At 56.7% G+C, this 18,370-nt stretch overlaps 1 protein-coding gene across 1 annotated transcript in view; it reads left to right on the top strand.

Annotated features, from left to right (window-relative positions):
- LOC128850098 (eukaryotic translation initiation factor 3 subunit C-like) overlaps window positions 1-18,370 on the top strand; it is a 46,322-nt gene that overhangs the window by 23,955 nt on the left and 3,997 nt on the right. The window contains exons 12-18 of the mRNA XM_054053070.1: window positions 35-160; window positions 2,326-2,419; window positions 5,989-6,161; window positions 7,392-7,643; window positions 13,152-13,515; window positions 16,358-16,517; window positions 17,356-17,421. Coding sequence (XP_053909045.1) covers window positions 35-160; window positions 2,326-2,419; window positions 5,989-6,161; window positions 7,392-7,643; window positions 13,152-13,515; window positions 16,358-16,517; window positions 17,356-17,421 — 1,235 coding nt within the window. The remainder of the gene's footprint in view (window positions 1-34; window positions 161-2,325; window positions 2,420-5,988; window positions 6,162-7,391; window positions 7,644-13,151; window positions 13,516-16,357; window positions 16,518-17,355; window positions 17,422-18,370) is intronic.

The raw sequence follows: 18,370 nt of genomic DNA, 5'->3' as shown, positions 1-18,370 counted from the left end.
TCGCAGTGGGTCGCTATGGGTCTGTGCCCCACAGCCGGAGCTGTGGCAGAAGTGTCTCGGTTGCATTGAAGAGCTTTTGGATCTCCTCTTCGCTCATCCCGAGATCTTCGTCGGAGAAAACATCGCAGAAGAGTCCGAGAACCTCTGCAACCCCGAACAGGTGGGGCGGAGGGCACTTATGGGGCAGAGGGGGCACTTATGGGGCTGAAGGGGCACTTATGGGGCACAGGGGGCACTTATGGGGCTGAAGGGGCACTTATGGGGCTGAAGGAGGCACTTATGGGGCTGAAAAGGGCACTTATGGGGCTGAAGGGGCACTTATGGGGCTGAAAGGGGGCACTTATGGGGCTGAGAGGGGCACTTATGGGGCAGAAAGGGGCACTTATGGGGGTGAAAGGGGCACTTATGGGGCAGAGAGGGCACTTATGGGGCTGAAAGGGGCACTTATGGGGGTGAAAGGGGCACTTATGGGGCTGAAAGGGGGCACTTATGGGGCTGAGAGGGGCACTTATGGGGCAGAAAGGGGCACTTATGGGGGTGAAAGGGGCACTTATGGGGCAGAAGGGGCACTTATGGGGCTGAAAGGGGCACTTATGGGGCTGAAAGGGGCACTTATGGGGCTGAAAGGGGCACTTATGGGGCTGAGGGGGCACTTATGGGGCTGAGAGGGGCACTTATGGGGCAGAGGGGGCACTTATGGGGCAGAACAGGGTACTTATGGGGCCGAAAGGGGCACTTACGGGGCTAAAAGGGGGCACTTATGGGGCTGAAAGGGGCACTTATGGGGCTGGAGGGGCACTTATGGGGCTGAAAGGGCACTTATGGGGCTGAAAGGGGCACTTATGGGGCTGGAGGGGCACTTATGGGGCTGAAAGGGGCACTTATGGGGCTGAAGGGGCACTTATGGGGCAGAGAGGGGGCACTTATGGGGCAGAGAGTGGGGGAGGGGGCGGTTATGGGGCAGAGAGTGGGGTTAGGGGGGCTGGGGGTGATCTATGGGTCAATCTATGGGTCTGGGGGTGATCTATGGGGCTGGGGCTGATCTATGGGTCAATCTATGGGTCTGGGGGTGATCTATGGGTCGATCTATGGGTCTGGGGGTGATCTATGGGTCAATCTATGGGTCTGGGGGTGATCTATGGGTCAATCTATGGGTCTGGGGGTGATCTATGGGTCAAACTATGGGTCTGGGGGTGATCTATGGGTCAATCTATGGGTCTGGGGGTGATCTATAGGTCCGGGGGGATGTGTGGGTCAAACTATGGGTCTGGGGGTGATCTATGGGTCAATCTATGGGTCTGGGGGTGATCTATGGGTCAATCTATGGGTCTGGGGGTGATCTATGGGTCAATCTATGGGTCTGGGGGTGATCTATGGGTCCGGGGGGATGTGTGGGTCGATCTATGGGTCTGGGGGTGATCTATGGGTCAATCTATGGGTCTGGGGGGGGATGTGTGGGTCAATCTATGGGTCAGTCTATGGGTCTGGGGCTGATCTATGGGTCAATCTATGGGTCCGGGGGGGATGTGTGGGTCAATGTGTGGGTCCGGGGGGGATGTGTGGGTCGATCTATGGGTCCAGGCTGATCTATGGGTCTGGGGGTGATCTATGGGTCAATCTATGGGTCTGGGGAGAATCTTTGGGTCTGGGGCTGATCTATGGGTCTGGGGGGGTGTGTGGGTCAATCTATGGGTCACTGTGTGGGTCTGTGGGTCAATCTATGGGTCCGGGGGGATGTGTGGGTCACTCTATGGGTCCGGGGGATGTGTGGGTCAATGTGTGGGTCCGGGGCTGATCTATGGGTCACTCTATGGGTCCGGGGCTGATCTATGGGTCACTCTATGGGTCCGGGGCTGATCTATGGGTCACTGTGTGGGTCTGGGGGTGATCTATGGGTCACTCTATGGGTCTGGGGCTGATGTATGGGTCACTCTATGGGTCCGGGGGGGATCTATGGGTCACTCTATGGGTCTGGGGCTGATCTATGGGTCACTCTATGGGTCCGGGGGGGATCTATGGGTCGATGTGTGGGTCCGGGGCTGATCTATGGGTCACTGTGTGGGTCCGGGGGTGATCTGTGGGTCACTCTATGGGTCCGGGGGGGATGTGTGGGTCACTCTATGGGTCCGGGGCTGATCTATGGGTCACTCTATGGGTCCGGGGCTGATCTATGGGTCGATGTGTGGGTCCGGGGCTGATCTATGGGTCGATGTGTGGGTCTGGGGCTGACCTATGGGTCGATCTATGGGTCTGGGGCTGATCTATGGGTCACTGTGTGGGTCCGGGGCTGATCTATGGGTCAATGTGTGGGTCGCTGCCCCACAGCCGCTGCGCGTTCGCGGCTGTATTCTCACTTTGGTGGAGAGAATGGACGAAGAGTTCACGAAGATCATGCAGAGCACCGACCCCCACTCGCAGGGTACCGCCGGGGGGCGCTATGGGGCGCTGTGGGGCGCTATGGGGCAGGGGGGGGCGCTATGGGGCAGGGGGGGGCACCTATGGGGGTGAAAGGGGCACTTATGGGGCTGAAAGGGGGCACTTATGGGGGTGAAGGGGCACTTATGGGGCTGAAAGGGGCACTTATGGGGCTGAAAGGGGCACTTATGGGGCAGAAGGGGCACTTATGGGGCTGAAAGGGGCACTTAAGGGGCTGAAGGGGGCACTTATGGGGCTGAAAGGGGCACTTATGGGGCTGAAAGGGGGCACTTATGGGGCTGAAAGGGGCACTTATGGGGCTGAGGGGGCACTTATGGGGCTGAAAGGGGGCACTTATGGGGCTGAAAGGGGCACTTATGGGGCTGAAGGGGGCACTTATGGGGCTGAAGGGGCACTTATGGGGTGAAAAGGGCACTTATGGGGCTGAAGGAGCACTTATGGGGCTGAAGGGGGCACTTATGGGGCTGAAGGGGCACTTATGGGGCTGAAGGGGCACTTATGGGGCTGAAGGGGCACTTATGGGGGTGAAAGGGGCACTTATGGGGGTGAAAGGGGCACTTATGGGGCTGAAGGGGCACTTGTGGGGCTGAAAGGGGCACTTATGGGGCTGAGAGGGCACTTGGGGGGCAGAGAGGGGCACTTGGGGGGCACTTATGGGGCAGAGAGAGATACTTATGGGACAGAGGGGGCACTTAGGGGGGTTTGAGGGGTCACTTATGGGGCTGAGGAGCACTTATGGGGCACTTGTGGGGCAGAGGGGGGCACTTATGGGGCAGAGAGGGGCACTTGGGGGGCACTTGGGGGGCAGAGGGGGCACTTGGGGGACAGAGGAGGCACTTGGGGGGCAGAGGGGGCACTTGGGGGGCAGAGGAGGCACTTGTGGGGCAGAGGGGGCACTTATGGGGCTGAAAGGGGCAATTATGGGGCTAAAGGGGCACTTATGGGGCAGAGGGGGGCACTTATGGGGCTGAAAGGGGCACTTATGGGGCTGAAAGGGGCACTTATGGGACTGAAGGGGCACTTATGGGGCTGAAAGGGGCACTTATGGGGTGAAAAGGGCACTTGTAGGGCTGAAAGGGGCACTTATGGGGTGAAGGGAGCGGTTATGGGGCAGAGAGGGGCACTTGGGGGGCAGAGAGGGGCACTTGGGGGGCAGAGGGGTCACTTATGGGGCAGAGGGGGCACTTACGGGGCTGAGAGGTACTTATGGGGCTGAAAGGGGTACTTGGGGGGCAGAGAGGGGAACTTAGGGGGCACTTATGGGGCAGAGGGAGCACTTGGGGGCACTTATGAGGCACTTGGGGGGTGGAGGGGGTTACTTGTGGGGCAGAGGGGGGCACTTATGGGGCAGAGGAGGCACTTGTGGGGCTGAAAGGGGCACTTATGGGGCTGAGGGGGCAGTTGGGGGCTGAGGAGGAACTTATGAGGCAGAAGGGGGCACTTATGGGGCACTTGGGGGGCAGAGGGAGCACTTGTGGGGCTGAGGGGGAACTTGTGGGGCAGAAAGGGGCACTTGTGGGGCAGAGGAGCTGCTCTGGGTCGTGCTGCCCCACATCTCTCCTCACAACCATCTCCTGGTGCCCCACAACCACCTTCTACCGCCCCCAAAGTGCCTCCTGGTGCCCCCCAAGCGCCTCCTATGGGTCCTTCTGCCCCACATCTGCCCCACATCTCCCCATAACCCCCTCCTGGTGCCCCATAACCCCCTCCTGGTGCCCCATAACCACCTCCTGGTGCCCCACAACCCCCTCCAACCGCATCTCAACCCCCTTTTGATGCCCCTCAACCCCCTCCAAGTGCCTCCCGGTGCCCCCCAACCCCCTCCTATGGGTCCCTCTGCCCCATATCTGCCCCACATCTCCCCATAATCCCCTCCTGGTGCCCCATAACCACCTCCTGGTGCCCCACAACCCCCTTTTGGTGCCCCTCAACCCCCTCCAACCGCATTTCAACCCCCTTTTGATGCCCCTCAACCCCCTCCAAGTGCCTTTTGGTGCCCCCCAACCCCCTCCTATGGGTCCCTCTGCCCCACATCTGCCCCACATCTCCCCATAACCCCCTCCTGGTGCCCCATAACCCCCTCCTGGTGCCCCATAACCACCTCCTGGTGCCCCACAACCCCCTCCTGGTGCCCCACAACCCCCTCCTGGTGCCCCACAACCCCCTCCAACCGCATCTCAACCCCCTTTTGATGCCCCTCAACCCCCTCCAAGTGCCTCCTGGTGCCCCCCAACCCCCTCCTATGGGTCCCTCTGCCCCACATCTGCCCCACATCTCCCCATATCTGCCCCACATCTCCCCATAACCACCTCCTGGTGCCCCATAACCACCTCCTGGTGCCCCATAACCCCCTCCAACCGCATCTCAACCCCCTTTTGGTGCCCCTCAACCCCCTCCAAGTGCCTCCTGGTGCCCCCCAACCTCCTCTTATGGGTCCTTCTGCCCCACATCTGCCCCACATCTCCCCATAACCACCTCCTGGTGCCCCATAACCCCCTCCTGGTGCCCCACAACCCCCTCCTGGTGCCCCACAACCCCCTCCAACCGCATCTCAACCCCCTTTTGATGCCCCTCAACCCCCTCCAAGTGCCTCCTGGTGCCCCCCAACCCCCTCCTATGGGTCCCTCTGCCCCACATCTGCCCCACATCTCCCCATAACCACCTCCTGGTGCCCCATAACCCCCTCTTAGTGCCCCATAACCCCCTCCAACCGCATCTCAACCCCCTTTTGATGCCCCTCAACCCCCTCCAAGTGCCTCCTGGTGCCCCCCAAGCGCCTCCTATGGGTCCCTCTGCCCCACATCTGCCCCACATCTCCCCATAACCACCTCCTGGTGCCCCATAACCACCTCCTGGTGCCCCACAACCCCCTTTTGGTGCCCCACAACCCCCTCCAACCGCATCTCAACCCCCTTTTGGTGCCCCTCAACCCCCTCCAAGCGCCTTGTGGTGCCCCCCAAGCGCCTCCTATGGGTCCCTCTGCCCCACATCCGCCCCACATCTCCCCATAACCACCTCCTGGTGCCCCATAACCACCTCCTGGTGCCCCACAACCACCTCTTTGTGACCCACAATCCCCTCCAACCGCATCTCAACCCCCTTTTGGTGCCCCTCAACTCCCTCCAAGTGCCTCCTGGTGCCCCCCAAGCGCCTCCTATGGGTCCTTCTGCCCCACATCTGCCCCACATCTCCCCATAACCACCTCCTGGTGCCCCATAACCACCTCTTTGTGCCCCATAACCACCTCCGACCGCATCTCAACCCCCTTTTGATGCCCCTCAATCCCCTCCAAGTGCCTTTTGGTGCCCCCCAAGCGCCTCCTATGGGTCCTTCTGCCCCACATCTGCCCCACATCTCCCCATAACCACCTCCTGGTGCCCCATAACCACTTCCTGGTGCCCTACAACCCCCGTTTGGTGCCCCACAACCCCCTCCAACCGCATCTCAACCCCCTTTTGATGCCCCTCAACCCCCTCCAAGTGCCTCCTGGTGCCCCCCAAGCGCCTCCTATGGGTCCCTCTGCCCCACATCCGCCCCACATCCGCCCCCCAGAGTACGTGGAGCACCTGAAGGACGAGGCGCGCGTGTGCCGCATCATCGCCCGCCTCCAGAGGTACCTCCAGGAGAAGGGTTCCACCGAAGAGCTGTGCCGCGTCTTCCTCCGAAGGATCCTCCACACCTACTATAAGTTCGACTATCGCGCCCAGAGGCGCTCTGACCCCCAAGTGGGGGGCGGGGACCCCAAAGTTGGAGGTGGAGACCCCAAAGTTGGAGGTGGGGACCTCAAAGTTGGAGGTGGAGACCTCAAAGTTGGAGGTGGAGACTCCAAAGTTGGGTTTGAAGACCTCAAAGTTGGAGTTGGAGACCTCAAAGTTGGAGGTGGAGACCCCAAAGTTGGGTTTGGAGACCCCAAAGTTGGAGTTGGAGACCCCAAAGTTGGGTTTGGAGACCCCAAAGTTGGGTTTGGTGACCCCAAAGTAGGTGGAGATGTTCAGGTTGGAGTTGGAGACCTCAAAGTTGGAGTTGGAGAGCTCAAAGTTGGAGTAGAAGACCCCAAAGTTGGGTTTGGAGACCCCAAAGTTGGAGTTGGAGACCTTAAAGTTGGAGTAGAAGACCCCAAAGTAGGTGGAGAGCCCAAAATAGGTGAAAAAGACCCCAAAAGAGGTGGTGGAGACCCTAAAAGTGGTGAAAATGACCCCAAAAGAGGTGGTGGAGACCCTAAAAGAGGTGGTGGTGACCTCCAAGGTGGAGATGGAGAGTTGGGAGAAGGGAAAATGGGAGAGGATGAGGGTAAAGTGGGTGGTGGAGACCTCAAAGAAGGTCTTGGAGACCTCAAAGTAGGGGGTGAAGAGCTTAAGGAAGGTCTTGGAGATCCGAAAGTTGGTGGAGAGCCCAAAATAGGTGGTGGAGAGCCCAAAATAGGTCCTGGAGACCCCAAAGGAGGTGTTGAAGGCCCCAAAGTTGGTGTTGGAGATACTAAAGTAGGTGGAGACCCCAAAATAGGTCTCGGAGACCCCAAAATTGGTCTTGGAGACCTCAAAGGAGGTGTTGAAGGCCCCAAAGTTGGTGTTGAAGGCCCCAAAGTTGGTGTTGAAGGCCCCAAAGGAGGTTTTGAAGGTTCTAAAGGAGGTGTTGAAGGCCCCAAAGTTGGTGTTGAAGGCCCCAAAGTTGGTGTTGAAGGCCCCAAAGGAGGTTTTGAAGGTTCTAAAGGAGGTTTTGAAGGCCCCAAAGGAGGTTTTGAAGGCCCTAAAGGAGGTGTTGAAGGCCCTAAAGTTGGTGTTGAAGGCCCCAAAGGAGGTTTTGAAGGTCCTAAAGGAGGTTTTGAAGGCCCCAAAGTGGGTTTTGAAGGCCCTAAAGGAGGTGTTGAAGGCCCTAAAGGAGGTGTTGAAGGCCCCAAAGGAGGTTTTGAAGGCCCCAAAGGAGGTTTTGAAGGTCCCGAAGAAGGAGAGAAGGAGAAAGGAAGCGCCGAAGCCCCCGAGAAGGAGAAGGTGGCGGAGGCCGAGGAGGACGCGGAGGACTCGGCGGCGCTGATGGAGCGCCTCTGCAAATTCATTTACGCCAAAGACCGCACGGACCGGATCCGCACCTGCGCCATCTTGTGCCACATCTACCACCACGCCCTCCACAGCCGCTGGTACCAGGCCCGGGACCTCATGCTCATGTCCCACCTCCAGGACAACATCCAACACGCCGACCCACCCGTCCAGGTGAGGTTCAGAGGTCTTCATGGGGGTTCTCAGGGGTTCTTCTGCCCCGTAAGTGGGTTTGGAGTCATCTTAGAAGGTTCTGGAGGTCTTTATGGGGGTTCTCAGAGGTTCTTCTGCTCCGTAAGTGGGTTTGGGGTCATCTTAGAAGGTTCTGGAGGTCTTTATGGGGGTTCTCAGAGGTTCTTCTGTCCCATAAGTGCCTTTGGGGGTCATCTTAGAAAGTTCTGGAGGTGTTTATGGGCGTTCTCAGAGGTTCTTCTGCCCCATAAGTGGCTTTGGAGTCACTATAGAGGGATTTGGAGGTCTTTATGGGGGTTCTCAGGGGTTCTTCTGCCCCATAAGTGCCTTTTGGGGTCATCTTAGAAGGTTCTGGAGGTGTTTATGGGGGTTCTCAGAGGTTCTTCTGCTCCGTAAGTGGGTTTGGAGTCATCTTAGAAGGTTCTGGAGGTCTTTATGGGGGTTCTCAGAGGTTCTTCTGCCCCGTAAGTGCCTTTTGGGGTCATCTTAGAAGGTTCTGGAGGTCTTTATGGGGGTTCTCAGAGGTTCTTCTGCCCCATAAGTGGCTTTGGGGGTCACTATAGAGGGATTTGGAGGTCTTCATGGGGGTTCTCAGAGGTTCTTCTGCTCCGTAAGTGGGTTTGGAGTCATCTTAGAAGGTTCTGGAGGTCTTTATGGGGGTTATCAGAGGTTCTTCTGCCCCATAAGTGCCTTTTGGGGTCATCTTAGAAGGTTCTGGAGGTCTTTATGGGGGTTCTCAGAGGTTCTTCTGCCCCATAAGTGCTTTTTGGAGTCATCTTAGAAGGTTCTGGAGGTCTTTATGGGGGTTCTCAGAGGTTCTTCTGTCCCATAAGTGCCTTTGGGGGTCATCTTAGAAAGTTCTGGAGGTGTTTATGGGCGTTCTCAGAGGTTCTTCTGCCCCATAAGTGGCTTTGGGGGTCACTATAGAGGGATTTGGAGGTCTTTATTGGGGTTCTCAGAGGTTCTTCTGCCCCATAAGTGCCTTTTGGGGTCATCTCAAAGGTTCTGGAGGTGTTTATGGGCGTTATCAGAGGTTCTTCTGCCCCATAAGTGGGTTTGGGGGTCATTCCAGAAGGTTCTGGAGGTCTTCATGGGGGTTCTCAGAGGTTCTTCTGCCCCATAAGTGCCTTTGGGGGTCACTATAGAGGGATTTGGAGGTCTTTATGGGGGTTCTCAGAGGTTCTTCTGCCCCATAAGTGCCTTTTGGGGTCATCTTAGAAGGTTCTGGAGGTGTTTATGGGGGTTCTCAGAGGTTCTTCTGCCCCATAAGTGCTTTTTGGGGTCATCTTAGAAGGTTCTGGAGGTCTTTATGGGCGTTATCAGAGGTTCTTCTGCTCCATAAGTGGCTTTTGGGGTCATTCTGGGAAGATCTGGAGGTCTTTATGGGGTTCTTCTCATCTCCATTGGGTTCTTCTCATCTCCATTGGGTCCTTCTCATCTCCATTGGGTCCTTTCTCCATCTCCATTGGTTTCCTCACCTCCTCCATCTTCTCCATTGGGTTCCTCCTCCATCTCCACCATCTCCATTGGGTTCCTCACCTCTTCCACCATCTCCATTGGATCCTTTCTCCATCTCCATTGAGTCCCTGAAGTCCTCCATCATCTCCATTGGGTTCCTCTCATCTCCATTGGGTCCTTTCTCATCTCCATTGGGTTCTTCCTCCATCTCCACCATCTCCATTGGGTTCCTCACCTCCTCCATCTTCTCCATTGGGTCCTTTCTCCATCTCCTCCATCTCCATTGGGTCCTTCTCATCTCCATTGGGTTCCTCACCTCCTCCTCCACCTCCATTGGGTCCTTTCTCATCTCCACCACCTCCATTGGGTTCCTCCTCCATCTCCACCATCTCCATTGGGTCCTTCTCACCTCCATTGGGTTCCTCACCTCCTCCACCACCTCCATTTGGTTCCTCCTCCATCTCCACCATCTCCATTGGGTCCTTTCTCATCTCCATTGGGTCCTTTCTCATCTCCATTGGGTTCTTCCTCCATCTCCACCATCTCCATTGGGTTCCTCACCTCCTCCATCTTCTCCATTGGGTCCTTTCTCCATCTTCTCCATCTCCATTGGGTCCTTCTCATCTCCATTGGGTTCCTCACCTCCTCCACCACCTCCATTGGGTTCCTTCTCCATCTCCACCACCTCCATTGGGTCCTTTCTCATCTCCATTGAGTTCCTCACCTCTTCCATCTTCTCCATTGGGTTCTTCTCATCTCCATTGACTTCATTCTCATCTCCATTGGGTTCCTCACATCCTCCATCTCCACCATCTCCATTGGGTCCTTTCTCATCTCCATTGGGTTCCTCATCTCCTCCATGATCTCCATTGGGTCCTTTCTTCATCTCCATTGACTTCATTCTCATCTCCATTGGGTTCCTCACCTCTTCCATCTTCTCCATTGGGTTCCTCATCTCCTCCACCATCTCCATTGGGTCCTTCTCATCTCCATTGGGTTCCTCACCTCTTCCACCATCTCCATTGGGTCCCTTCTCCATCTCCATTGGGTTCCTCCTCCATCTCCACCACCTCCATTGGTTCCTCCTCACCTCCATTGGTTCCTCCTCACCTCCATTGGGTTCTTCTCACCTCCATTGGGTCCTTTCTCCATCTCCATTGGGTTCCTCACCTCCTCCACCATCTCCATTGGGTTCCTCCTCCATCTCCATTGGGTTCCTCATCTCCTCCACCATCTCCATTGGGTTCCTCCTCCATCTCCACCACTTCCTTTGGGTTCTTCTCATCTCCATTGGGTTCTTCCTCCATCTCCACCATCTCCATTGGGTCCTTTCTCATGTCCATTGAGTCCTTCTCATCTCCATTGGGTTCTCCTCATCTCCATTGGGTTCCTCACCTCCTCCTCCATCTCCATTGGGTTCCTCCTCCATCTCCACCATCTCCATTGGTTCCTCCTCACCTCCATTGGGTTCCTCCTCCATCTCCACCATCTCCATTGGGTTCCTCACCTCCTCCATCTTCTCCATTGGGTCCTTTCTCCATCTCCATTGGGTTCCTCCTCCATCTCCATTGGGTTCCTCACCTCCTCCACCCCCTCCATTGGGTTCCTCCTCCATCTCCTCCACCTCCATTGGTTCCTCCTCATCTCCATTGGTTCCTCCTCACCTCCATTGGGTTCCTCCTCCATCTCCACCACCTCCATTGGTTCCTCCTCACCTCCATGGGTTCCTCCTCCATCTCCATCATCCCCATTGGGTTCCTCACCTCCTCCATCTTCTCCATTGGGTCCTTTCTCATCTCCATTGGGTTCCTCACCTCTTCCACCATCTCCATTGGGTCCTTTCTCATCTCCATTGGGTTCCTCACCTCTTCCACCATCTCCATTGGGTCCTTTCTCCACCTCCATTGGGTTCTCCTCATCTCCATTGGGTTCCTCACCTCCTCCACCATCTCCATTGGGTCCTTCCTCCATCTCCACCACCTCCATTGGGTTCCTCCTCACCTCCATTGGGTTCCTCACCTCTTCCACCATCTCCATTGGATCCTTTCTCATCTCCATTGAGTCCCTGAAGTCCTCCACCATCTCCATGGGGTTCTTCTCACCTCCATTGGGTCCTTTCTCCATCTCCATTGGGTTCCTCCTCCATCTCCACCATCTCCATTGGGTCCTTTCTCATCTCCATTGGGTCCTTTCTCCATCTCCATTGGGTCCTTTCTCCATCTCCATTGGGTCCTTTCTCCATCTCCATTGACTTCATTCTCATCTCCATTGGGTTCCTCACCTCTTCCATCTTCTCCATTGGGTTCTTCAGCTCTTCCACCATCTCCATTGGGTTCCTCACCTCCTCCACCATCTCCATTGTGTCCTTTCTCATCTCCACCATCTCCATTGGGTTCCTCACCTCCTCCATCATCTCCATTGGGTTCCTCTCATCTCCATTGGGTTCCTCTCATCTCCATTGGGTTCCTCTCATCTCCATTGGGTTCCTCTCATCTCCATTGGGTTCTTCTCATCTCCATTGGGTCCTTTCTCCATCTCCATTGGGTTCCTCACCTCCTCCTCCACCTCCATTGGGTCCTTTCTCATCTCCACCATCTCCATTGGGTTTCTCCTCCATCTCCATTGGGTTCCTCACCTCCTCCATCTTCTCCATTGGGTTCTTCCTCCATCTCCACCATCTCCATTGGGTTCTTCTCACCTCCATTGGGTCCTTTCTCATCTCCATTGGGTTCCTCACCTCCTCCATCATCTCCATTGGGTTCCTCCTCCATCTCCACCATCTCCATTGGGTCCTTTCTTCATCTCCATTGGGTTCCTCACCTCCTCCATCTTCTCCATTGGGTTCTTCACCTCTTCCACCATCTCCATTGGGTTCCTCACCTCCTCCACCATCTCCATTGGGTCCTTCCTCATCTCCATTGACTTCATTCTCATCTCCATTGGGTTCCTCACCTCCTCCACCATCTCCATTGGGTCCTTCCTCTCATCTCCATCTCCTCCATTCGGTTCCTCCTCCATCTCCACCATCTCCATTGTGTCCTTTCTCCATCTTCATTGGGTTCCTCCTCATCTCCATTGGGTCCTTTCTCATCTCCATTGGGTCCTTTCTCCATCTCCATTGGGTTCTCCTCACCTCCATGGGTTCCTCCTCCATCTCCACCACCTCTATTGGTTCCTCCTCACCTCCATTGGGTCCTTTCTCCATCTCCATTGGGTTCCTCCTCCATCTCCACCATCTCCATTGGGTCCTTTCTCCATCTCCATTGGGTTCCTCATCTCCTCCACCACCTCCATTGGGTTCCTCCTCCATCTCCATTGGTTCCTTTCTCATCTCCACCATCTCCATTGGGTTCCTCATCTCCATTGGGTCCTTTCTCCATCTCCATTGAGGTCTTTCTCATCTCCATTGGGTTCTTCCTCATCTCCATTGACTTCATTCTCATCTCCATTGGGTTCCTCACCTCTTCCACCATCTCCATTGGGTTCCTCCTCACCTCCATTGGGTTCTCCTCACCTCCATGGGTTCCTCCTCCATCTCCACCATCTCCATTGGGTTCCTCCTCACATCTCCATTGGGTTCTTCTCACCTCCATTGGGTCCGTTCTCCATCTCCATTGGGTCCTTTCTCCATCTCCATTGGGTTCCTCACCTCCTCCTCCACCTCCATTGTGTCCTTCCTCATCTCCATTGGGTTCCTCATCTCCTCCACCATCTCCATTGGGTCCTTTCTCCATCTCCATTGGGTCCTTTCTCCATCTTCTCCATCTCCATTGGGTCCTCCTCATCTCCATTGGGTTCCTCACCTCCTCCATCTTCTCCATTGGGTTCTTCTCACCTCCATTGGGTCCTTTCTCCATCTCCATTGGGTTCCTCACCTCCTCCATCTTCTCCATTGGGTTCTTCTCACCTCCATTGGGTCCTTTCTCCATCTCCATTGGGTTCCTCACCTCCTCCACCCCCTCCGTTGGGTTCCTCCTCCCATCTCCATGGGTTCTTCTCCTCCCCCCACGGTGTCCTCCTCTCCCCCCGCAGATCCTCTACAACCGCACGATGGTCCAATTGGGGATCTGCGCCTTCCGCGAAGGTCTCATCAAAGACGCCCACAACGCCCTTTTGGACATTCAATCCTCGGGAAGAGCGAAGGAACTTTTGGGCCAAGGTCTTCTCCTCCGAAGCCTCCAAGAACGTAACCCCGAGCAGGAGAAGGTGGAGAAGCGCCGCCAGGTGCCCTTCCACATGCACGTCAACCTCGAGCTCCTCGAGTGCGTCTACCTGGTGGCGGCCATGTTGCTGGAGATCCCCTACATGGCCGCCCACGAGTTCGACGCCCGACGACGGATGATCAGCAAACAGTTCCACCACCAACTGCGCGTCGGGGAGAGACAACCGCTGCTCGGTGAGACCTCCCTCACCCATGGACCTCCTCAGCACACCCTTCTGACCCATAGCGTCCTCCCCCGTAGCGCTCCGACCCATAGATTTCATCCCCGGAAGGAGGAACCCATGAGGAACCCAATGATGGGTTCCATCAAGATCATGAGAACCTCAATAGGGACCTTTAAAGGCCGTTAATCCTCTTCATTTCTGCCCTATAGAGGGTTCTGCCCCATAGATTTGTGCCCCATAGCGCTCCGACCCATAGATTTCATCCCAGGAAGGAGGAACCCATGAAGAACCCAAGGATGGGTTCCATCAACATCATGAGAACCTCAATAGGGACCTTTAAAGGCCGTTTTTCCTCCTCTTTTCTGCCCCATCAGACCCTTCTGCCCCATAGATTCCTCCCCCATAGCGCTCCGACCCATAGATTTCATCCCAGGGAGGAGGAACCCATGAAGAACCCAATGATGGGTTCCATCAAGATCTCGAGAACCTCAATAGGGACCTTCAGAGGCCGTTTTTCCTCCTCTTTTCTGCCCCATCACACCCTTCTGCCCCATAGATTCCTTCCCCATAGCGCTCCGACCCATAGATTTCATCCCAGGAAGGAGGAACCCATGAGGAACCCAATGATGGGTTCCATCAAGATCTCAAGAACCTCAATAGGGACCTTTAAAGGCCGTTTTTTCTCCTCTATTCTGCCCCATCACAGCCTTCTGCCCCATAGATTCCTCCCCCGTAGCGCTCCGACCCATAGATTTCATCCCCGGGAGGAGGAACCCCCAAAGAACCCAACGTTGAGGTTCTCTCAAGACCACGAGAACCTCAATAGGGACCTTCAAAGGCCATTTTTCCTCCTCTTTTCTGCCCCATCACACCCTTCTGCCCCATAGATTCCTCCCCCATAGCGCTCCGACCCATAGATTTCATCCCCGGAAGGAGGAACCCATGAAGAACCCAACGTTGAGGTTCCCTCAGGACCACGAGAACCTCAATAGGGACCTTCAAACGCCATTTTTCTGCCCCATAGAGGCCTCTGACCCATAGATTTGTGCCCCATAGAGGCCTCTGCCCCATGGATCTCTGCCCCATAGATCTCTGCCCCATAGATTTCATCCCCGGAAGGAGGAACCCCCAAAGAACCCAACGTTGAGGTTCCCTCAGGACCACGAGAACCTCAATAGGGACCTTCAAAGGCCGTTTTTCCTCCTCTTTTCTGCCCCATAGAGGGTTCTGCCCCATAGATTCCTCCCCCATAGCGCTCCGACCCATAGATTTCATCCCTGGAAGGAGGAACCCGCGAAGAACCCAATGATGGGTTCCATCAAGATCATGAGAACCTCAATAGGGACCTTCAGAGGCCGTTTTTCCTCCTCTTTTCTGCCCCATAGAGGCCTTCCTGACCCATAGACCTCTTCCTCACACCCTTCTGACCCATAGATTTGTGCCCCATAGCGCTCTGCCCCATAGATTTCATCCCCGGGAGGAGGAACCCACGAGGAACCCAATGATGGGTTCCATCAACATCATGAGAACCTCAATAGGGACCTTCAAAGGCCATTTTTCCTCCTCTTTTCTGCCCCATAGAGGCCTCTGACCCATAGATTTGTGCCCCATAGAGGCTTCTGACCCATAGATTTCATCCCCTGAAGGAGGAACCCATGAGGAACCCAATGATGGGTTCCATCAAGATCATGAGAACCTCAATAGGGACCTTCAGAGGCCGTTTTTCTGCCCCATAGAGGCCTCTGCCCCATATATTTGTGCCCCATAGAGGCCTCTGCCCCATAGATTTCATCCCCGGAAGGAGAAACCCCTGAAGAACCCAACGTTGAGGTTCCCTCAGGACCTCGAGAACCTCAATAGGGACCTTCAAAGGCCATTTTTCTGCCCCATAGAGGCCTCTGACCCATAGATTTGTGCCCCATAGAGGCTTCTGACCCACAGATCTCTGCCCCATAGATCTCTGCCCCATAGATTTCATCCCCGGAAGGAAAAACCCCCAAAGAACCCAACGTTGAGGTTCCCTCAGGACCACGAGAACCTCAATAGGGACCTTCAAAGGCCGTTTTTCTGCCCCATAGAGGTCTCTGACCCATAGATTTGTGCCCCATAGAGCCTTCTGCCCCATAGATTTGTGCCCCATAGATCTCTGCCCCATAGATTTCATCCCCGGAAGGAGAAACCCCCAAAGAACCCAACGTTGAGGTTCCCTCACGACCACGAGAACCTCAATAGGGACCTTCAAAGGCCGTTTTTCCTCCTCTTTTCTGCCCCATAGAGGGTTCTGCCCCATAGATTCCTCCCCCATAGCGCTCCGACCCATAGATTTCATCCCTGGAAGGAGGAACCCATGAAGAACCCAATGATGGGTTCCATCAACATCATGAGAACCTCAATAGGGACCTTCAAAGGCCGTTTTTCTGCCCCATAGAGGCCTCTGCCCCATAGATTTGTGCCCCATAGAGGCCTCTGCCCCATAGATTTGTGCCCCATAGATCTCTGCCCCATAGATTTCATCCCAGGAAGGAGAAACCCACAAAGAACCCAACGTTGAGGTTCCCTCAGGACCACGAGAACCTCAATAGGGACCTTCAAAGGCCGTTTTTCTGCCCCATAGAGGCCTCTGCCCCATAGATTTGTGCCCCATAGAGGCCTCTGACCCATAGATTTGTGCCCCATAGATCTCTGCCCCATAGATTTCATCCCCGGAAGGAGGAACCCACAAAGAACCCAACGTTGAGGTTCCCTCAGGACCTCCAGAAGGTCCCCGTTTGCCCCCCAGCGTTGGGTCCTTTCTGCCCCCTAAGTTGGAGGCTCTGCCCCACATCGCGCCCCACACCTCTCCCCCCCCCCAGGGCCCCCCGAGTCCATGCGGGAACACGTGGTGGCCGCTTCCAAGGCCATGAAGACCGGGGATTGGAAGAGCTGCCACCGCTTCGTGGTCAACGAGAAGATGAACGGCAAAGTCTGGGACCTCTTCCCGGAGGCCAACAAAGTCCGCGCTATGCTCGTCAGGTCCGGGGGGCGCTATGGGGCGGCTATGGGGCAGCTGTGGGGCAGCTATGGGGCAGAGGAGCCGTGGGGCGGGAGGAGAACCTCATCTCCAGCTCTTCTCTTGGTCTTCATCTCATGGTTTGGTCTTCATCTCTTCTTTGGGTCTTCATCGTTGATCTATGGGGCGCTGTGGGGTGGATGTGGGGCAGCCGTGAGGTAGTTATGGGGCAGAGGGGTCAATATGGGGCGCTATGGGGCAGCTATGGGGCAGAGGGATCGCTATGGGGCGCTATGGGGCAGCTATGGGGCAGAGGAGCTGTGGGGCAGGAGGAGAACCTCATCTCCAGCTCTTCTCCTGGTCTTCATCTCATGGTTTGGTCTTCATCGTTGATCTATGGGGCGGTTGTGGGGCGCTGTGGGGCAGCCGTGAGGTAGTTATGGGGCAGAGGGGGCGCTGTGGGGCGCTATGGGGCAGCTGTGGGGCAGAGGAGCCGTGGGGCGGGAGGAGAACATCATCTCCAGCTCTTCTCTTGGTCTTCAACTCATGGTTTGGTCTTCATCGTTGATCTATGGGGCGCTGTGGGATGGATGTGGGGCAGCTATGGGGCAGCTATGGGGCAGAGGGATTGCTATGGGGCGCTATGGGGCAGCTATGGGGCAGAGGAGCCGTGGGGCGGGAGGAGAACATCATCTCCAGCTCTTCTCTTGGTCTTCAACTCATGGTTTGGTCTTCATCGTTGATCTATGGGGCGGTTGTGGGGCGCTGTGGGGCGCTGTGGGGCAGCTATGGGGCAGGGGGAGGGCTGTGGGGCGCTATGGGGCGGGAGGCGGTGACTCTGCCCCCTTTTCTCCCCCCCAGGAAGATTCAGGAGGAGTCGCTCCGAACGTATCTCTTCACCTACAGCAGCGTCTACGACTCCATCAGGTGCGGCCGCTGCCCCATAGCGGGGACCTCTGCCCCATAGCGAGCGTCCGGACCCATAGCGGGGACCCTCTGCCCCATAGCGGGGATCCTCTGCCCCATAGCGGGGACCCTCTGCCCCATAGCGACCGCCCGGACCCATAGCGGGGACCCTCTGCCCCATAGCGGGGACCCTCTGCCCCATAGCGGGGACCCTCTGCCCCATAGCGACCGCCCGGACCCATAGCGGGGACCCTCTGCCCCATAGCGGGGACCCTCTGCCCCATAGTGGGGACCTCTGCCCCATAGCAACCGTCCGGACCCATAGCGGGGACCCTCTGCCCCATAGTGGGGACCCTCTGCCCCATAGCGGGGACCTCTGCCCCATAGCGACCGTCCGGACCCATAGCGGGGACCCTCTGCCCCATAGCGGGGATCCTCTGCCCCATAGCGGGGATCCTCTGCCCCATAGTGGGGACCCTCTGCCCCATAGCGGGGACCCTCTTCCCCATAGCGGAGACCCTCTGCCCCATAGCGGGGATCCTCTGCCCCATAGCGACCGCCCGGACCCATAGCGGGGACCCTCTGCCCCATAGCGACCGTCCGGACCCATAGCGGGGACCCTCTGCCCCATAGCGGGGACCTCTGCCCCATAGTGGGGACCCTCTGCCCCATAGCGACCGTCCGGACCCATAGCGGGGACCCTCTGCCCCATAGCGGGGATCCTCTGCCCCATAGCGGGGATCCTCTGCCCCATAGTGGGGACCCTCTGCCCCATAGCGGGGACCCTCTGCCCCATAGCAGAGACCCTCTGCCCCATAGCGGGGATCCTCTGCCCCATAGCGACCGCCCGGACCCATAGCGGGGACCCTCTGCCCCATAGCGGGGACCTCTGCCCCATAGCGCCCGTCCGGACCCATAGCGGGGACCCTCTGCCCCATAGCGGAGACCCTCTGCCCCATAGCGGGGACCC

The sequence above is a fragment of the Cuculus canorus genome, chromosome 38 (assembly GCF_017976375.1).
Source record: "Cuculus canorus isolate bCucCan1 chromosome 38, bCucCan1.pri, whole genome shotgun sequence".
In the NCBI taxonomy this organism is placed as follows: domain Eukaryota; kingdom Metazoa; phylum Chordata; class Aves; order Cuculiformes; family Cuculidae; genus Cuculus; species Cuculus canorus.
Note: the sequence above shows the minus strand (reverse complement) of the source record. Positions and strands in the feature narration are given on the sequence as shown.